Source organism: Cherax quadricarinatus, unplaced genomic scaffold (genome assembly GCF_038502225.1).
Source record: "Cherax quadricarinatus isolate ZL_2023a unplaced genomic scaffold, ASM3850222v1 Contig12, whole genome shotgun sequence".
Classification (NCBI taxonomy): domain Eukaryota; kingdom Metazoa; phylum Arthropoda; class Malacostraca; order Decapoda; family Parastacidae; genus Cherax; species Cherax quadricarinatus.
In genome coordinates this window covers 201,240-223,272 of record NW_027195038.1, presented here as the reverse complement: position 1 = coordinate 223,272, position 22,033 = coordinate 201,240, and the positions used below count along the sequence as shown (strand labels likewise).

Here is a 22,033-nt window from a genome sequence, read left to right as displayed (position 1 = left end):
GGTAGGATTGCTGGTGTCTTTTGTCTGTCTCATAAATATGCAAGATTACAGGCATGTCTTGCTACTTCTACTTACACTTAGGTCACACTACACATACATGTACACGTTTATTTATACACACTCATCTGAGTTTTCTTTGATTTTATCTTAATAGTTCTTGGTCTTATTACTTTTCCTTTTATATCCATGGGGAAGTGGAATAAGAATCTTTCCTCCGTAAGCCATGCGTGTTGTAAAAGTCAACTAAAATGCCGGGAACAATGGGCTAGTAACCCCTTTTCCTGTAAAGATTACTAAAAAGAATAAGAAGAAGAAAATTGTCAAAGTGGGAAGTCTGAATGTGCGTGGATGTTGTGCAGATGACAAGATAGAGATGATTGTGGATGTTATGAATGAGAAGAAACTGGATGTCCTGGCTTTAAGTGAAACAAAGCTGAAGGGGGTGGGAGAGTTTCAATGGAGAGGAATAAATGGGATTAGGTCAGGGGTTTCAAATAGAGTTAGAGCTAAAGAAGGAGTAGCAATAATGTTGAAGGATAAGCTATGGCAGGAAAAGAGGGACTACAAATGTATAAATTCAAGGATTATGTGGAGTAAAATAAAGATTGGATGTGAAAAGTGGGTTATAGTAAGCGTGTATGCACCTGGAGAAGAGAGAAGTGTAGAGGAGAGAGAGAGATTCTGGGAAATGTTGAGTGAATGCGTGGGGAGTTTTGAATCAAGTGTGAGAGTAATGGTGGTTGGGGATTTCAATGCTAAAGTGGGTAAAAATGTTATGGAGGGAGTAGTAGGTAGTTTTGGGGTGCCAGGGGTAAATGTAAATAGGGAGCCTTTAATTGAGCTATGTGTAGAAAGAAATTTGGTAATAAGTAATACATATTTTATGAAAAAGAGGATAAATAAATATACAAGGTATGATGTAGCACGTAATGAAAGTAGTTTGTTAGATTATGTATTGGTGGATAAAAGGTTGATGGGTAGGCTCCAGGATGTACATGTTTATAGAGGGGCAACTGATATATCGGATCATTATTTAGTTGTAGCTACAGTTAGAGTAAGAGGTAGATGGGAAAAGAGGAAGGTGGCAACAACAAGTAAGAGGGAGGTGAAAGTGTATAAACTAAGGGAGGAGGAAGTTCGGGCGAGATATAAGCGAATATTGGCAGAAAGGTGGGCTAGTGCAAAGATGAGTAGTGGGGGGGTTGAAGAGGGTTGGAATAGTTTTAAAAATGCAGTATTAGAATGTGGGGCAGAAGTTTGTGGTTATAGGAGGGTGGGGGCAGGAGGAAAGAGGAGTGATTGGTGGAATGATGAAGTAAAGGGTGTGATAAAAGAGAAAAAGGTAGCTTACGAGAGGTTTTTACAAAGCAGAAGTGTTATAAGAAGAGCAGAGTATATGGAGAGTAAAAGAAAGGTGAAGAGAGTGGTGAGAGAGTGCAAAAGGAGAGCAGATGAAAGAGTGGGAGAGGCACTGTCAAGAAATTTTAATGAAAATAAGAAAAAATTTTTGGAGTGAGTTAAACAAGTTAAGAAAGCCTAGGGAAAGTATGGATTTGTCAGTTAAAAACAGAGTAGGGGAGTTAGTAGATGGGGAGAGGGAGGTATTAGGTAGATGGCGAGAATATTTTGAGGAACTTTTAAATGTTAAGGAAGAAAGGGAGGCGGTAATTTCATGCACTGGCCAGGGAGGTATACCATCTTTTAGGAGTGAAGAAGAGCAGAATGTAAGTGTGGTGGAGGTACGTGAGGCATTACGTAGAATGAAAGGGGGTAAAGCAGCTGGAACTGATGGGATCATGACAGAAATGTTAAAAGCAGGGGGGGATATAGTGTTGGAGTGGTTGGTACTTTTGTTTAATAAATGTATGAAAGAGGGGAAGGTACCTAGGGATTGGCGGAGAGCATGTATAGTCCCTTTATATAAAGGGAAAGGGGACAAAAGAGATTGTAAAAATTATAGAGGAATAAGTTTACTGAGTATACCAGGAAAAGTATACGGTAGGGTTATAATTGAAAGAATTAGAGTTAAGACAGAATGTAGAATTGCGGACGAGCAAGGAGGCTTCAGAGTGGGTAGGGGATGTGTAGATCAAGTGTTTACATTGAAACACATATGTGAACAGTATTTAGATAAAGGTAGGGAAGTTTTTATTGCATTTATGGATTTAGAAAAGGCATATGATAGAGTGGATAGAGGAGCAATGTGGCAGATGTTGCAAGTATATGGAATAGGTGGTAAGTTACTAAATGCTGTAAAGAGCTTTTATGAGGATAGTGAGGCTCAGGTTAGGGTGTGTAGAAGAGAGGGAGAATACTTCCCGGTAAAAGTAGGTCTTAGACAGGGATGTGTAATGTCACCATGGTTGTTTAATATATTTATAGATGGGGTTGTAAAAGAAGTAAATGCTAGGGTGTTCGGGAGAGGGGTGGGATTAAATTATGGGGAATCAAATTCAAAATGGGAATTGACACAGTTACTTTTTGCTGATGATACTGTGCTTATGGGAGATTCTAAAGAAAAATTACAAAGGTTAGTGGATGAGTTTGAGAATGTGTGTAAAGGTAGAAAGTTGAAAGTCAACATAGAAAAGAGTAAGGTGATGAGGGTATCAAATGATTTAGATAAAGAAAAATTGGATATCAAATTGGGGAGGAGGAGTATGGAAGAAGTGAATGTTTTCAGATACTTGGGAGTTGACGTGTCGGCGGATGGATTTATGAAGGATGAGGTTAATCATAGAATTGATGAGGGAAAAAAGGTGAGTGGTGCGTTGAGGTATATGTGGAGTCAAAAAACGTTATCTATGGAGGCAAAGAAGGGAATGTATGAAAGTATAGTAGTACCAACACTCTTATATGGATGTGAAGCTTGGGTGGTAAATGCAGCAGCGAGGAGACGGTTGGAGGCAGTGGAGATGTCCTGTCTAAGGGCAATGTGTGGTGTAAATATTATGCAGAAAATTCGGAGTGTGGAAATTAGGAGAAGGTGTGGAGTTAATAAAAGCATTAGTCAGAGGGCAGAAGAGGGGTTGTTGAGGTGGTTTGGTCATTTAGAGAGAATGGATCAAAGTAGAATGACATGGAAAGCATATAAATCTATAGGGGAAGGAAAGAGGGGTAGGGGTCGTCCTCGAAAGGGTTGGAAAGAGGGGGTAAAGGAGGTTTTGTGGGTTAGGGGCTTGGACTTCCAGCAAGCATGCATGAGCGTGTTAGATAGGAGTGAATGGAGACGAATGATACTTGGGACCTGACGATCTGTTGGAGTGTGAGCAGGGTAATATTTAGTGAAGGGATTCAGGGAAACCGGTTATTTTCATATAGTCGGACTTGAGTCCTGGAAATGGGAAGTACAATGCCTGCACTTTAAAGGAGGGGTTTGGGATATTGGCGGTTTGGAGGGATATGTTGTGTATCTCTATACGTATATGCTTCTAAACTGTTGTATTCTGAGCACCTCTGCAAAAGCAGTGATAATGTGTGAGTGTGGTGAAAGTGTTGAATGATGATGAAAGTATTTTCTTTTTGGGGATTTTCTTTCTTTTTTTTTGGGTCACCCTGCCTCGGTGGGAGACGGCCGACTTGTTGAAAAAAAAAAAAAAAAAAAATATATATATATATATATATATATATATATATATATATATATATATATATATATATATATATATATATATATATATATATATATATATATATATATATATATATATATATTTTTTTTTTTTTTTTTTTTTTTTTTTTTTTTTTTTTTTTTTCAACAAGTCGGCCGTCTCCCACCGAGGCAGGGTGACCCAAAAAAGAAAGAAAATCCCCAAAAAGAAAATACTTTCATCATCATTCAACACTTTCACCACACTCGCACATTATCACTGTTTTTGCAGAGGTGCTCAGAATACAACAGTCTAGAAGCATAAACATATAAAGATACACAACATATCCCTCCAAACTGCCAATATCCCAAACCCCTCCTTTAAAGTGCAGGCATTGTACTTCCCATTTCCAGGACTCAAGTCCGACTATATGAAAATAACCGGTTTCCCTGAATCCCTTCACTAAATATTACCCTGCTCACACTCCAACAGATCGTCAGGTCCCAAGTACCATTCGTCTCCATTCACTCCTATCTAACACGCTCACGCACGCTTGCTGGAAGTCCAAGCCCCTTACCCACAAAACCTCCTTTACCCCCTCTCTCCAACCCTTTCGAGGACGACCCCTACCCCGCCTTCCTTCCCCTATAGATTTATATGCTTTCCATGTCATTCTACTGTGATCCATTCTCTCTAAATGACCAAACCACCTCAACAACCCCTCTTCTGCCCTCTGACTAATACTTTTATTAACTCCACACCTTCTCCTAATTTCCACACTCCGAATTTTCTGCATAATATTTACACCACACATTGCCCTTAAACAGGACATCTCCGCTGCCTCCAACCGTCTCCTCGCTGCTGCATTTACCACCCAAGCTTCACACCCATATAAGAGTGTTGGTACTACTATACTTTCATACATTCCCTTCTTTGCCTCCATAGATAACGTTTTTTGACTCCACATATACCTCAACGCACCACTCACCTTTTTTCCCTCATCAATTCTATGATTAACCTCATCCTTCATAAATCCATCCGCCGACACGTCAACTCCCAAGTATCTGAAAACATTCACTTCTTCCATACTCCTCCTCCCCAATTTGATATCCAATTTTTCTTTATCTAAATCATTTGACACCCTCATCACCTTACTCTTTTCTATGTTCACTTTCAACTTTCTACCTTTACACACATTCCCAAACTCATCCACTAACCTTTGCAATTTTTCTTTAGAATCTCCCATAAGCACAGTATCATCAGCAAAAAGTAACTGTGTCAATTCCCATTTTGAATTTGATTCCCCATAATTTAATCCCACCCCTCTCCCAAACACCCTAGCATTTACTTCCTTTACAACCCCATCTATAAATATATTAAACAACCATGGTGACATTACACATCCCTGTCTAAGACCTACTTTTACCGGGAAGTAGTCTCCCTCTCTTCTACACACCCTAACCTGAGCCTCACTATCCTCATAAAAACTCTTTACAGCATTTAATAACTTACCACCTATTCCATATACTTGCAACATCTGCCACATTGCTCCTCTATCCACTCTATCATATGCCTTTTCTAAATCCATAAATGCAATAAAAACTTCCCTATCTTTATCTAAATACTGTTCACATATATGCTTCAATGTAAACACCTGATCTACACATCCCCTACCCACTCTAAAACCTCCTTGCTCATCCGCAATCCTACATTCTGTCTTACCTCTAATTCTTTCAATTATAACCCTACCGTACACTTTTCCTGGTATACTCAGTAAGCTTATTCCTCTATAATTTTTACAGTCTCTTTTGTCCCCTTTCCCTTTATATAAAGGGACTATACATGCTCTCTGCCAATCCCTAGGTACCTTCCCCTCTTTCATACATTTATTAAACAAAAGTACCAACCACTCCAACACTATATCCCCCCCTGCTTTTAACATTTCTGTCATGATCCCATCAGTTCCAGCTGCTTTACCCCCTTTCATTTTACGTAATGCCTCACGTACCTCCCCACACTTACATTCTGCTCTTCTTCACTCCTAAAAGATGGTATACCTCCCTGACCAGTGCATGAAATTACTGCCTCTGTTTCTTCCTTAACATTTAAAAGTTCCTCAAAATATTCTCGCCATCTACCCAATACCTCCATCTCCCCATCTACTAACTCCCCTACTCTGTTTTTAACTGACAAATCCATATTTTCCCTAGGCTTTCTTAACTTGTTTAACTCACTCCAAAATTTTTTCTTATTTTCATTAAAATTTCTTGACAGTGCCTCTCCCACTCTATCATCTGCTCTCCTTTTGCACTCTCTCACCACTCTCTTTACCTTTCTTTTACTCTCCATATACTCTGCTCTTCTTATAACACTTCTGCTTTGTAAAAACCTCTCATAAGCTACCTTTTTCTCTTTTATCACACCCTTTACTTCATCATTCCACCAATCACTCCTCTTTCCTCCTGCCCCCACCCTCCTATAACCACAAACTTCTGCCCCACATTCTAATACTGCATTTTTAAAACTATTCCAACCCTCTTCAACCCCCCCACTACTCATCTTTGCACTAGCCCACCTTTCTGCCAATAGTCGCTTATATCTCACCCGAACTTCCTCCTCCCTTAGTTTATACACTTTCACTTCCCTCTTACTTGTTGTTGCCACCTTCCTCTTTTCCCATCTACCTCTTACTCTAACTGTAGCTACAACTAAATAATGATCCGATATATCAGTTGCCCCTCTATAAACATGTACATCCTGGAGCCTACCCATCAACCTTTTATCCACCAATACATAATCTAATAAACTACTTTCATTACGTGCTACATCATACCTTGTATATTTATTTATCCTCTTTTTCATAAAATATGTATTACTTATTACCAAATTTCTTTCTACACATAGCTCAATTAAAGGCTCCCCATTTACATTTACCCCTGGCACCCCAAATTTACCTACTACTCCCTCCATAACATTTTTACCCACTTTAGCATTAAAATCCCCAACCACCATTACTCTCACACTTGATTCAAAACTCCCCACGCATTCACTCAACATTTCCCAAAATCTCTCTCTCTCCTCTACACTTCTCTCTTCTCCAGGTGCATACACGCTTATTATAACCCACTTTTCACATCCAATCTTTATTTTACTCCACATAATCCTTGAATTAATACATTTATAGTCCCTCTTTTCCTGCCATAGCTTATCCTTCAACATTATTGCTACTCCTTCTTTAGCTCTAACTCTATTTGAAACCCCTGACCTAATCCCATTTATTCCTCTCCACTGAAACTCTCCCACCCCCTTCAGCTTTGTTTCACTTAAAGCCAGGACATCCAGCTTCTTCTCATTCATAACATCCACAATCATCTCTTTCTTATCATCTGCACAACATCCACGCACATTCAGACTTCCCACTTTGACAATTTTCTTCTTCTTATTCTTTTTAGTAATCTTTACAGGAAAAGGGGTTACTAGCCCATTGTTCCCGGCATTTTAGTTGACTTTTACAACACGCATGGCTTACGGAGGAAAGATTCTTATTCCACTTCCCCATGGATATAAAAGGAAAATTAATAAGACCAAGAACTATTAAGATAAAATCAAAGAAAACTCAGATGAGTGTGTATAAATAAATGTGTACATGTATGTGTAGTGTGACCTAAGTGTAAGTAGAAGTAGCAAGACATGCCTGTAATCTTGCATATTTATGAGACAGACAAAAGACATCAGCAATCCTACCATCATGTAAAACAATCACAGGCTTCGTTTTACACTCACTTGGCAGGACGGTAGTACCTCCCTGGGTGGTTGCTGTCTACCAACCTACTACCTACATGTATATATATATATATGTATATATATATATATGTATATATATATATATATATATATATTATATATATATATTATATATATATATATATTATATATATATATTATATTTTTTTATTATTTTTTTATTATCACACCGGCCGATTCCCACCAAGGCAGGGTGGCCCGAAAAAGAAAAACTTTCACCATCATTCACTCCATCACTGTCTTGCCAGAAGGGTGCTTTACACTACAGTTTTTAAACTGCAACATTAACACCCCTCCTTCAGAGTGCAGGCACTGTACTTCCCATCTCCAGGACTCAAGTCCGGCCTGCCGGTTTCCCTGAATCCCTTCATAAATGTTACTTTGCTCACACTCCAACAGCACGTCAAGTATTAAAAACCATTTGTCTCCATTCACTCCTATCAAACACGCTCACGCATGCCTGCTGGAAGTCCAAGCCCCTCGCACACAAAACCTCCTTTACCCCCTCCCTCCAACCCTTCCTAGGACGACCCCTACCCCGCCTTCCTTCCACTACAGACTGATACACTCTTGAAGTCATTCTGTTTCGCTCCATTCTCTCTACATGTCCGAACCACCTCAACAACCCTTCCTCAGCCCTCTGGACAACAGTTTTGGTAATCCCGCACCTCCTCCTAACTTCCAAACTACGAATTCTCTGCATTATATTCACACCACACATTGCCCTCAGACATGACATCTCCACTGCCTCCAGCCTTCTCCTCGCTGCAACATTCATCACCCACGCTTCACACCCATATAAGAGCGTTGGTAAAACTATACTCTCATACATTCCCCTCTTTGCCTCCAAGGACAAAGTTCTTTGTTTCCACAGACTCCTAAGTGCACCACTCACTCTTTTTCCCTCATCAATTCTATGATTCACCTCATCTTTCATAGACCCATCCGCTGACACGTCCACTCCCAAATATCTGAATACGTTCACCTCCTCCATACTCTCTCCCTCCAATCTGATATTCAATCTTTCATCACCTAATCTTTTTGTTATCCTCATAACCTTACTCTTTCCTGTATTCACCTTTAATTTTCTTCTTTTGCACACCCTACCAAATTCATCCACCAATCTCTGCAACTTCTCTTCAGAATCTCCCAAGAGCACAGTGTCATCAGCAAAGAGCAGCTGTGACAACTCCCACTTTGTGTGTGATTCTTTATCTTTTAACTCCACGCCTCTTGCCAAAACCCTCGCATTTACTTCTCTTACAACCCCATCTATAAATATATTAAACAACCACGGTGACATCACACATCCTTGTCTAAGGCCTACTTTTACTGGGAAAAAATTTCCCTCTTTCCTACATACTCTAACTTGAGCCTCACTATCCTCGTAAAAACTCTTCACTGCTTTCAGTAACCTACCTCCTACACCATACACTTGCAACATCTGCCACATTGCCCCCCTATCCACCCTGTCATACGCCTTTTCCAAATCCATAAATGCCACAAAGACCTCTTTAGCCTTATCTAAATACTGTTCACTTATATGTTTCACTGTAAACACCTGGTCCACACACCCCCTACCTTTCCTAAAGCCTCCTTGTTCATCTGCTATCCTATTCTCCGTCTTACTCTTAATTCTTTCAATTATAACTCTACCATACACTTTACCAGGTACACTCAACAGACTTATCCCCCTATAATTTTTGCACTCTCTTTTATCCCCTTTGCCTTTATACAAAGGAACTATGCATGCTCTCTGCCAATCCCTAGGTACCTTACCCTCTTCCATACATTTATTAAATAATTGCACCAACCACTCCAAAACTATATCCCCACCTGCTTTTAACATTTCTATCTTTATCCCATCAATCCCGGCTGCCTTACCCCCTTTCATTTTACCTACTGCCTCACGAACTTCCCCCACACTCACAACTGGCTCTTCCTCACTCCTACAAGATGTTATTCCTCCTTGCCCTATACACGAAATCACAGCTTCCCTATCTTCATCAACATTTAACAATTCCTCAAAATATTCCTTCCATCTTCCCAATACCTCTAACTCTCCATTTAATAACTCTCCTCTCCTATTTTTAACTGACAAATCCATTTGTTCTCTAGGCTTTCTTAACTTGTTAATCTCACTCCAAAACTTTTTCTTATTTTCAACAAAATTTGTTGATAACATCTCACCCACTCTCTCATTTGCTCTCTTTTTACATTGCTTCACCACTCTCTTAACTTCTCTCTTTTTCTCCATATACTCTTCCCTCCTTGCATCACTTCTACTTTGTAAAAACTTCTCATATGCTAACTTTTTCTCCCTTACTACTCTCTTTACATCATCATTCCACCAATCGCTCCTCTTCCCTCCTGCACCCACTTTCCTGTAACCACAAACTTCTGCTGAACACTCTAACACTACATTTTTAAACCTACCCCATACCTCTTCGACCCCATTGCCTATGCTCTCATTAGCCCATCTATCCTCCAATAGCTGTTTATATCTTACCCTAACTGCCTCCTCTTTTAGTTTATAAACCTTCACCTCTCTCTTCCCTGATGCTTCTATTCTCCTTGTATCCCATCTACCTTTTACTCTCAGTATAGCTACAACTAGAAAGTGATCTGATATATCTGTGGCCCCTCTATAAACATGTACATCCTGAAGTCTACTCAACAGTCTTTTATCTACCAATACATAATCCAACAAACTACTGTCATTTCGCCCTACATCATATCGTGTATACTTATTTATCCTCTTTTTCTTAAAATATGTATTACCTATAACTAAACCCCTTTCTATACAAAGTTCAATCAAAGGGCTTCCATTATCATTTACACCTGGCACCCCAAACTTACCTACCACACCCTCTCTAAAAGTTTCTCCTACTTTAGCATTCAAGTCCCCTACCACAATTACTCTCTCACTTGGTTCAAAGGCTCCTATACATTCACTTAACATCTCCCAAAATCTCTCTCTCTCCTCTGCATTCCTCTCTTCTCCAGGTGCATACACGCTTATTATGACCCACTTCTCGCATCCAACCTTTACTTTAATCCACATAATTCTTGAATTTACACATTCATATTCTCTTTTCTCCTTCCATAACTGATCATTTAACATTACTGCTACCCCTTCCTTTGCTCTAACTCTCTCAGATACTCCAGATTTAATCCCATTTATTTCCCCCCACTGAAACTCTCCTACCCCCTTCAGCTTTGTTTCGCTTAGGGCCAGGACATCCAACTTCTTTTCATTCATAACATCAGCAATCATCTGTTTCTTGTCATCCGCACTACATCCACGCACATTTAAGCAACCCAGTTTTATAAAGTTTTTCTTCTTCTCTTTTTTAGTAATTGTATACAGGAGAAGGGGTTACTAGCCCATTGCTCCCGGCATATATATATATATATATATGCATATATATATATATATATATATATATATATATATATATATATATATATATATATATATATATATATATATATATATATATATATATATATATATATATATATATATATATATTTATTATTTATTTATTTATTTATTTATCTATTTATTTATTTATTTATTTATTTGTTTTTTTTTTTTTACACTGGCTGTTTCCCACCAAGGTAGGGTGACCTGAAAAAAAAAAAAACATTTTCATCGTCACCCACTCCATCACTGTTTTGACATAGGTGCACCTACACTACAGTTAAAAACTGCAGCATATCAACACCCCTTCTTCAGAGTGCAGGCACTGCACTTCCCACCTCCAGAACTCAAGTCTGGCTAACCGGTGTTTCCCTGAATCCCTTTATAAATATTACTTTGCTTGCACTCCAACAGCACACAAAAACCATTTACCTCCACTTAGTCATTTCTAACATGCTTGCTGGAAGTCTAAGCCCTTTGCACACAAAACCTCCTTTACCCGCTTTCTCTTCCTCCAGCCTTCCCTGCATTGCCTTCCTTCCACTACAGATTTATATGCCCTCCAAGTCATTCTACTTCATTCCATCCTTTCTAAATGTAAAGGTATTATAAAAAATGTATATTCAGTACAGCAATTTATATTGTATGTACTTATTTCAGAACCATTCATTGAGGAATTCAGAGGAAAACTTTGACTGGGAGACTATCAAATCTCTAGTGTCAGATATCCGTCAGCTTATTTCCAAGAAGATTCTTCATTCCTTCAGAGGACCTTACAACAGTCTTCAGCAGGCTCTCAAGTTACCAAAACTGGTTTGGTAAGTATTATGCAACTTATATGTAAGTTAGCTAAGTTTGACCATTTAGTATGGCTCAGTTTGCAAGGTTGGCTTATGTTATACAGGTTCATTTCTCTGTGCCTAAAAAAAAGTATTTTTGCTTACCATGTTCTTACATAATTTTATTTATTTTTTTTTTATGTGGAATTTTGGCAGTTTAAGTGATAAAAATGTTATGGTGTTACTGTTGTGCACACCTCCAGGTGACAGTAATTACAATGTTTATCAGAACAACACTGACTCTTGTATAACAACTGTGTGGTGCACTAACATGCACTTAACCTGTTCTTACTTATGGGTGGATGAACTGTAAGGTAAACTTGGTTGTAAGTTTGGCTATCTCGCTAGACTGTAATCTAGGGGGAAGCACTAGACCCATAAGTCATACAGCATGGGAGGCAATCAGATTCAGTCCAAGTAAGAAGAGAACACATCCACTTCCTTGGCTCAAGAACCCCTCACCTGCATCTAGGCACTTCCCTTGTGAGGTTGGCTGACCCAGGGTGCTACATTATCAGTTCTCTAGTAAAACAACTTTAAGTAGTGCATCAGAAATTGAATAGCATGTAGTAGGAAGGGCACTCTGTGCTCCATTCAGTTCTGGATATATTTTTTCCAACACATTAACAAAAAAAATTGCATTATATAGAGGATTTTTATAAGAGACCTGAGTGAACATATTACTTTGGATGTGATTAAGTACAGTAGTTTGTTTTCTCTCATAGTGACTAAATAATAAGAATTTTTTTAGGCCTTAGACAAGGATGTGTGATGTCGCCATAGTTATTCAATATATTTATAGATGGGGTTGTAAGAGAAGTAAATGCGAGGGTCTTGGCAAGAGGCGTGGAGTTAAAAGATAAAGAATCACACATAAAGTGGGAGTTGTCACAGCTGCTCTTTGCTGATGACACTGTGCTCTTGGGAGATTCTGAAGAGAAGTTGCAGAGATTGGTGGATGAATTTGGTAGGGTATGTAAAAGAAGAAAATTAAAAGTGAATACAGGAAAGAGTAAGGTTATGAGGATAACAAAAAGATTAGGTGATGAAAGATTGTATATCAGATTGGAGGGAGAGAGTATGGAGGAGGTGAATGTATTCAGATATTTGGGAGTGGACGTGTCAGCGGATGGGTCTATGAAAGATCAGGTGAATCATAGAATTGATGAGGGAAAAGGGTGAGCAGTACACTTAGGAGTCTGTGGAGACAAAGAACTTTGTCCTTGGAAGCAAAGAGGGGAATGTATGAGAGTATAGTTTTACCAACGCTCTTATATGGGTGTGAAGCATGGGTGATGAATGTTGCAGCGAGGAGAAGGCTGGAGGCAGTGGAGATGTCATGTCTGAGGGCAATGTGTGGTGTGAATATAATGCAGAGAATTCGTAGTTTGGAAGTTAGGAGGAGGTGCGGGATTGCCAAAACTGTTGTCCAGAGGGCTGAGGAAGGGTTGTTGAGGTGGTTCGGACATGTAGAGAGAATGGAGTGAAACAGAATGACTTCAAGAGTGTATCAGTCTGTAGTGGAAGGAAGGCGGGGTAGGGGTCGGCCTAGGAAAGGTTGGAGGGAGGGGGTAAAGGAGGTTTTGTGTGCGAGGGGGTTGGACTTCCAGCAGGCATGCGTGAGTGTGTTTGATAGGAGTGAATGGAGACAAATGGTTTTTAATACTTGACGTGCTGTTGTAGTGTGAGCAAAGTAACATTTATGAAGGGATTCAGGGAAACTGGCAGGCCGGACTTGAGTCCTGGAGATGGGAAGTACAATGCCTGCACTCTGAAGGACGGGTGTTAATGTTGCAGTTTAAATACTGTAGTGTGAAGCTCTCTTCTGGCAAGACAATGATGGAGTAAATGATGGTGAAAGTTTTTCTTTTTCTGGCCACCCTGCCTTGGTGGGAATTGGCCAGTGTGTCAATAATAAAAATTAAAAATGAAATATTAATATTAATGAAGGGAGACGAATGGTTTTTGTGACCTGACGAGCTGTTTGATTGTGAACGGGGTAATATTTTGTGAAGGGATTCAGGGAAACAGGTTAGCTGGACTGGAGTCCTATAAATGGGAAGTACAATGCCTGCACTTTAACCCTTTGGGGGTTACGGCCGTACTAGTATGGCTTAAGCCCCAGGGTTTTTGACGTACTAGTACGCCTAAATTCTAGCGCCCTCAAATCTAGTGAGAGAAAGCTGGTAGGCCTACATATGAAAGAATGGGTCTATGTGGTCAGTGTGCGTAGTATAAAAAAAATCCTGTAGCACACAGTGTGTAATAAGAAAAAAAACTTTGACTGTTTTTGAAATAAAACAGCGAATTTGCACTGTATTTTCGTATGGTATTTATTGTTGTATTCTAGTTTTTTGGTCTCATTTTATAGAATGGAAGACATATTTCAGAAATTGAGATGATTTTGACTGGTTTTACAATGAAAAGTACCTTGAAATTGAGCTCAAAGTAGCAGAAATGTTCGATTTTTACCAAAGTTCAAAAGTAAACAGATCATGCCAAGCATCCAATACACATCAACTGGTGAGTCTAATATTCTTTCACAAGTGCGCTGATATTATTTATACCATTTCTACACTAATGCAGTAGTCTGCATAACAGTAAATCTTCTATTTTTTGTGAGAATAAAAATTCAAAGTGGAAAGCAAAAGAATGTAAGAGGGGCGTGGGGATGTGACTAATGAACAGAGGAAATGTTATTTTAGTGCCCGGAATGTCTTTCTTGTTTATTCTGGACCCTATTTGGAAATTGGCATCTTTTGAAATTTGTGTGAAATTGGCAAAATTGCTAAATTCTGACCACTGTATTGGATAGTTGATATCGGTAAATGGGTGGTTTCTTGTACTCATTCGATAGAAAAAATGGAGTTCTAGTGAAATACTAGTTATGATTTTAGTCGACTAGTACATTGGAATTGGCCAAAAATAGGGCTCAAAGTGGGCAAAATCACCCATGAGTAAACATCGTCGAGACCGCTAACTTCGCGGGAGCATAATTCTGTAAGTTTTCCATCAAATTTCATACTTTTGGTGTCATTATGATCGGGAAAAGATTGTTCATCTTTTCATAAGAAATTTTTTTTTTTTTTTTTTTTTTTTTTTTTTTTTTTTTTTTTTTTTTTTGAAATTTTGGCGACCCTGAGAACAAGTCTTTGAGAGGGCCTGGCGACCCCAAAGGGTTAAAGGAGGGGTTTGGAATATTAGCTGTCATATCTGAGTGCCTCTGCAAAGACAGTGATTATGTGTGAGTGATGGTGATTTTGTTGAATGAATGATGAAAGTTTTTTTTCTTTCTTTGTGGGTCACCTTGCCTCGGTGGGAAACGGCTGACATGATAAAAAAATTAATATAGTACTTGTTCTTTTTCAGCAATGTCAATAGTCTTGTCAAAACTAGTGTGACAACCTTGAGAGAGGAAAACAACAGCGATCAAATATCAGCAAAAAATTCTCAAGACACAGAAGACACAACCAACAAACAATCAGAAAATGTACAAAAAAAATTGAAAAAGAGGAAAAAGAAAAAGTATGTAGAAATGGAGGAGACAGAAGACACAACCAACAAACAAGCAAGAAGTGTCAAAGATAAAATAAAAAAGAGAAAGAAGCAAAAGATTGCAGAAATGCCAGACGAAAATACTGTTCCAACCTCAACAGAAGTATCAGATGGTAAAGAATTAAGATGAAAGAAGAAAAGGAATATTTAAGAGTAGAGTAGACCGAGGAAGGTACACAGCAGGCTGCTAGAGCACTCGCCAAACAACCTTTATAAAAACATTGTTGCAGGATAGAGCTTTCTCTGGTGCATGGATTATGTTGAGTGCTCTCACCTTGCTGAAGAAAACAATAAAATTTGTGAATTTATTTAAATATATTATTTCCCTTTAGTTGTTGTTATTACATTCATGGGGGAACACTAAATCCATAGGAGTCATACAGCGCCTGGGAGAATGGTAGGCATTCATACTGAATTCAAGGCACCGGAGTACAGGTTCAGTTCCTTAGGTCAAGAACCCCTCGCCAGAGCTTTAATGCCTTAGATCAAGAGCCCCTTCTCAGGGCTTCAATGCCTTAGATCAAGAGCCCCTCATTAGGGCTTTAACTCTTAAACTGTCCAAACATAGATCTACGTTTGCTCACGTAGCACTCCAAACGTAGATCTACGTTTTTTTTACATAGTTTTTTATTGAGAAAATCAAGGTTGGAGCGCTACGCATGCAAACGTAGATCTACGTTTGGACAGTTTAAGGTTAATTTTAAGGCAACTACAGTTTTTGTAGGAAGATTGTGTATTAATAAAGTAGATGACAACTTTAAACAAAATTAACAGTTATTTACTTAATTCTTGGAGGTCGATTAACTTTTTTTCGATGAGTTGCCTACCATTCGTTCTTCAAGGAGGATGGGTGCCTTGATCCAAGGAACTGGAACTCCCCTGCACTTCATTTGATCAGACTGGATCACTTGCTATTGTCTAGCACTGCTTGACCACTTTACCTTGATGGGTATGTGGGTCATCTTGCCAGCAGCAACAGTCTTGTTGACCAGCCAGGCACCAGACAAGCCTGGCCTAGGGCTGAGTTCATTAAAAAAGAAAATGTAATTGATGAAGGCAGGTATTACCTTACAAGGCAACTCTAATGACATTTGGCTTCCATTTCTACTACTTATTATCATCAATATATTTATGGAGGGAAGCATTAAACCCGTATGGGTGATACGGCTCCTGAGGATGGGAAGATATTCAGGATAGATTCAAGGAATTGATTAATAATAAAGTTAAGTGTTAAACCCAAAGGGATTATAAACAAATCATGGAATAGGAAAACAGGTTCAATTCCTTAGATGAAGAGCCCCTCGCTAGAGCCCCTTACCATCATCAAGGAACCTCCCTGGTGGATGAGGTGTTCATTCTTAATGTGAGCTTGAGCAGCAGCAGCTGCTAACACAGGTGTTGCAGCAGTAACTGCTAACAAGTGTTGCAACAGCAGCAACTGCTGTGTTGCAGCAGTTGCTGCTGTGTTGACTACCCAGCATAAGTGCTCACCAGTCTTGGCTTCATCTTGGTCTGCCTATCTTTGTATTTTTGTTGTAGACTAATACCATGTGTCTTCCTCTGTAATATTATATATTTGTTCTTCAAAGATTGGAGATCACTCTTCATCCAAGGATGTGGAGATGGTCTCTCCTTCCTTGGATCGCCTCACATACCTAAAACACTGTATATTATTATAATCAAAACCAAGTGCTAAACCCACTGGGGTCATACAGCGAAGGCTCTATTTAGTCCATGTGGGTTTATACTTCTCATCAATGTATTCATTGGGTAACGAAATTGTTTTATCTTGAATTTTGTATGCTTGTACTACAGAAGTAAAGACTTCTGATGTACCTGTGAGGGGTATATCAAATACCGGTCTTGCCTGGTATTTGACTATCAACCAGGTTGTTGCTGCTGGTGGCCCATACATCCATCACAGTCTGGCTGATCAGTCAAGGTAAAATTCACCTTGATGCACACCTTGTCCACTATTCTTTACTTTTTCATTTATTCCATGCTATTACTATCTGACATAAATCATCTGCTGCTGCTGCCGCTGCCGCCGCCGCCAGACTTTTACGACCCAGTCCCTGGACCCATTACATGCCTCTGTAATGTTGAGCACCTACACTGGCTTCCTTCCAGTGACAACCTACTCTGCCTTCCTTCAGTGCTCACAATTTCTCTACTTATATATAAGGCACTTTACAGCATGTTCTATGCTATGGAGGGAAAACAGAATGCAGATGTAGTAGGCACAGAGCTTGAGAAAGCCTTTGACAAGTGTGACCATGGTGTAATAGCGCACAATATGCGTGATAAAGAAATAACAGGAAAAGTTGGTAGATGGCACTGGACAAGCACCTAAAGGCAGTTCCTGATCAGCCGGGCTGTGGCTCGTACGTTGGTTTGCGTGCAGCCAGCAGCAACAGCCTGGTTGATCAGGCGCTGATCCACCAGGAGGCCTGGTCACAGACCGGGCCGCGGGGGCGTTGACCCCCGAAACTCTCTCCAGGTAAACTCCAGGTAAATAACCTACTGACAAATAGACCACAAAGAGTAATAGTAAACAGAGTATAGTCTGAGGCGACTCTAGTGAAAAGCTCTGTTCCTCAAGGCACAGTACTTACCCCCATCCTGTTCCTCATCCTCATATCTGACATAGACAGAGATGTAAGCCACAGTACCGTGTCTTCCTTTGTGGATGACACCCGAATTTGCACGACAGTGTCATCTATCGAAGACACTGAAAGACTCCAAGAAAACATGAACGAAATCTTTAAATGGGCCAGAAAAAACAACATGAAGTTCAATGAAGACAAATTTCAATTACTCCTCAATGGAAAACTCGAGGAAATTAAAACTGTATCGAAGTATAAAACAAATTTCAGCCACACAATTGAGCGAAAAACTAATATGAAGGACCTGGGAGTGATAATGTCAGAGAATCTCACTTTCAAAGATCACAGCAATGTATCTATCACATCTGCTAGGAAAATGATACCTGGAGAGGGTTTCGGGGGTCAATGCCCCCACGGCCCGGTCTGAGACCAGGCCTCATGGTGGATCAGGGTCTGATCAACCAAGCTGTTACTGCTGGCTGCACGCAAGCTGACGTACGAACCACAGCCCGGTTGGTCAGGTACTGACTTTAGGTGCCTGTCCAGTGCCTTCTTGAAGATAGCCAGGGGTCTATTGGTAATCCCCCTTATGTATGCTGGGAGACATTTGAACAGTCTTGATAGGATGGATAATGAGAACCTTCAAAACTAGGGATGCCAAGCCCATGATGATTCTTTTCAAATTGCTTGTTCTCTCTAAGCTTGAATACTGCGGTACACCCAACGAAAATAATTCACTTTGTCTGACTTTTTGGGTTTATCCTATGTAATCTACACGTATGTTGCTATGTATGATAATTTATGTAACTGTATTTATGTGTACATGTACATGAATAAACTTACACTAATGGTCCCTTTCAAGACAGGCAAAACTGCAGACCTTGAGAAAATACAGAGAACTTTCACGGCATGTAAAAGTAGCACCTAAATTCCTGGGAACGGTTGAAGTCCCTTGATTTGTACTCCCTGGAACGCAGGCGAGAAAGATACATGATAATATACACTTGGTAAATCCTAGAGGGATTAGTTCCAAACTTGCACACGAAAATCACTGTACAAAAGCAAAAGACTCGGCAGGAGATACAACAGTCCCTCAGTGAAAAGCAGGGGTGTCACGAGAACACTAGGAGACAACACAGTAAGTGTTAGGGGTCCAAAACTGCCTCCCAGCATACATAAGAGGGATTCCTAATAGGCCTTTGGGGTCTTCAAGACCCCTGGCTGTCTTAAATCCCCCAAGACTTTCTTTAAGACCCTTCAAAATCAAAATCAAAAGTTTATTTCTTTGGAAAGGTTACAATGTGTGTTTGTTTACATTTCATAATTTGATTGGTACGTACAAAGAAAGTCACTATCATGCCGAGGCATTTTTAGGTTAGTAATAATGTTTTAACAAATAAGGGATAATAAAATATTTGGGAGAGTTGCTTGAAATTTGGTTAGAAATTAGCATAGTATGGATATGGTTATTATTGAGAGATGAGATGATTTTTAAGTATACATGTAGTCCTAAGTTGGCTCGTGGACAACGGACCTTTTGCTGCTTCAGGCAAAGAGTTCCAGATCTTCGGGCACTTCATGTGTATTGCATTTTTGCATAGTGTGACGGACACGAGGGATGTCAAAAAGTGTTTTGTGCCTCGTGTTATACCTGTGTGTTATGTTGAAGCTGTCTAGGAGTTTGAGCGGAGGGTTTATATTGGGGTTTAAATGTTCTATATATATAGTAGGCATATTACAACCCAGGAGTCCAAATGGCCTGTTATCCTGGGTGTAAAGGGAGCAAAATAAACACAGCAGAAAAGTTTTGACTTATATTATCCTTCACCAATTTAGAACAGCAATATGTACACTATATACACTATGTACAGTGATAAGTATTAGTGCACTCCACGGTAAGCAAGGCAGAATAGAAGCCACAAGAGAGCAGACCGTGCTTCAACCAGCTCTAGAATGGGAATGACAAGGGCAGACAGGAGAGTGGTACCCTCATAACCTCTGCGATTGCCAAAACCACCTTCTTATTGGCTGGAACCCGGTTGCTAGTTGAACGACGGGGCCCCATCGTCAACTCTCAGTCACCTGGTTCGCTGGTTGGGGGAGATAGCCTGTAAATGAGGGTGTGTACATGCGCCGAATAAAGGTTACATACTCTTTGCATGCCACAAGGCACAATAATAAGTGTGTATATTTTGTATATTAAGTAAGTTCAAGGTGGTGAAGAGTGATGGGATGTGTTGTCTGGAGCTGGAGTTTGTGATCATCCACACACCAGCTTTATGTTGGGTTATTAAAGGTTTAAGGTGACTGGCCATGGTAAATCCCCAAGCAAATACCATAGGTAAGGTAAGGCTATATTAGAGAGTAATATAAAGTAAGGAGGACACTTCGGTGTACATAGTATCGTATCTTGGAAAGGATATGTAGTGTTTTGTAAACTTTTTTAATTATATGTTGGATGTGAATATGAAATTTAAGATTATAATCAAAATGGAGACTTAGAAATTTGCCCTCAGTGTGTCTTTGTAATGGGTTAACCATTCATCATATGTTTACCTGGATATTTAATGCTCTGTTTCCAAAAAGCATGAATTAGGTGTTTTCAGTATTAAGAGTGAGCTTGTTGGTTGTTATCCAGTTAGATATTTTTGTTAACTCGCTGTTAACACTGTTACTAAGTATAGTCAGGTTTGAGGGGTAGAACACATAAGTGGTGTTATCTGCGAATAAATAAATAAATAAAATAAAATATTTATTTCTTTGCTAATGTTACATTGTGTGTTTACATATCATAATATGATGGGAGCAAAGACAGCCACTATCATGCTGAGGCATATCAGGCAGACTTAACATAATACTTATAAACTACTTAAGTGTAGACAGGTGAAGACTGGTAGAATACAAATAGTCAATATTTCTCTCTGTTATTAATATGAGGTAGTACAATATATGATACAATCAATTTATGATACAATCAATCATGCATTTTAAAGTTCATAATTAAGCTCATTTACTTTATTATTAACATGAGTTAGAACAATTAGTGATACAAACATACATATTTAAGTTTGTAATAATGGCTTAACAGTTATCTTTTTTTTTATTATCACACTGGCCGATTCCCACCAAGGCAGGGTGGCCCGAAAAAGAAAAACTTTCACCATCATTCACTCCATCACTGTCTTGCCAGAAGGGTGCTTTACACTACAGTTTAAACTGAAACATTAACACCCCTCCTTCAGAGTGCAGACACTGTACTGGGGGGAGTAGCTTTGAATTTGGTTGGGGTTTATCATAGTGTGGGTATGTTTGTTATTGAGAGATGAAATAATTTTTGAGTATGATCCTAAACTGATTTGTGGGCAGCGGACCTCTTTCTGTTGCAGGCAAAGTTCCAGATCTTCGGGCACTTAATGTACATTGCATTTTTGCATAGTGTGATGGACACGAGGGATGTCAAAAAGTGTTTTGTGCCTCGTATTATGTCTGTGTTCTGTTGAAGCTGTCTAGGAGAAGTTTGAGCGGAGGGTTGATAGAACTTATTTAAGGAGTCGAGATGCATTTGGGAGGTCATTGATGTAAATAAGAAAGAGAAGAGGACCTAGGACACTTCCCTGTGGTACTCCAACAACTACAGGTTGAGTTGTGGAAGTCACACCATTTGTGTATCATACTGGTGTTTATCACTAAGATAAGATTTTAGGTAATTGAGGGAGTGTCCTCTGTGCCCGTAATGTTCAAGTTTTAGGTGCAAGATATTTTGGTTTACTGTATCAAATGCTTTCCGTAGGCCTATGAAGAGACCCAGAAGATATTCATTTTATCAAGTGATGTACGTATATATAGTAATTCGAGCATCTGAATACGTAATTGCACCATTCATGCTTTTTTCTGCCTAAACCCAGACTGGCAGGGGTTCAGTATGTTATGGGATAGCAGGTAGGAGTAGATTTGCTTATGTATTATTTTTCAAAGATTTTAGAGAGCAAAGACAAGTTAAATATCGGTCTGTAGTTATTTAGTTCTATATCGTCTTCTCTGAGGATCGTGGTGACTCTTGCTGTCTTGAGTATGGATGACAATGTTGAAGATTCAACAGATTTGTTAAATAATGTTGCAATAATGGTGGACAGCACATGAGTTGCTTTTTTATACTTGACTGTTGGCAAGTTATTTAAGTCTCTTGTCTTGTTTTTTAATGAATTAATAATT

The 22,033-nt window shown here is 39.3% G+C and overlaps 1 protein-coding gene across 1 annotated transcript in view; it reads left to right on the top strand.

Moving 5' to 3' along the window:
- The window catches only part of Mybbp1A (MYB binding protein 1a), a 102,548-nt gene extending 87,025 nt beyond the window's left edge, over nt 1-15,523 (top strand). Inside the window, exons 18-19 of the mRNA XM_070079742.1 lie at nt 11,482-11,639; nt 15,030-15,523. Coding sequence (XP_069935843.1) covers nt 11,482-11,639; nt 15,030-15,345 — 474 coding nt within the window. The 3' untranslated portion in view covers nt 15,346-15,523. The remainder of the gene's footprint in view (nt 1-11,481; nt 11,640-15,029) is intronic.
- Nucleotides 15,524-22,033: the final 6,510 nt, after the last annotated feature.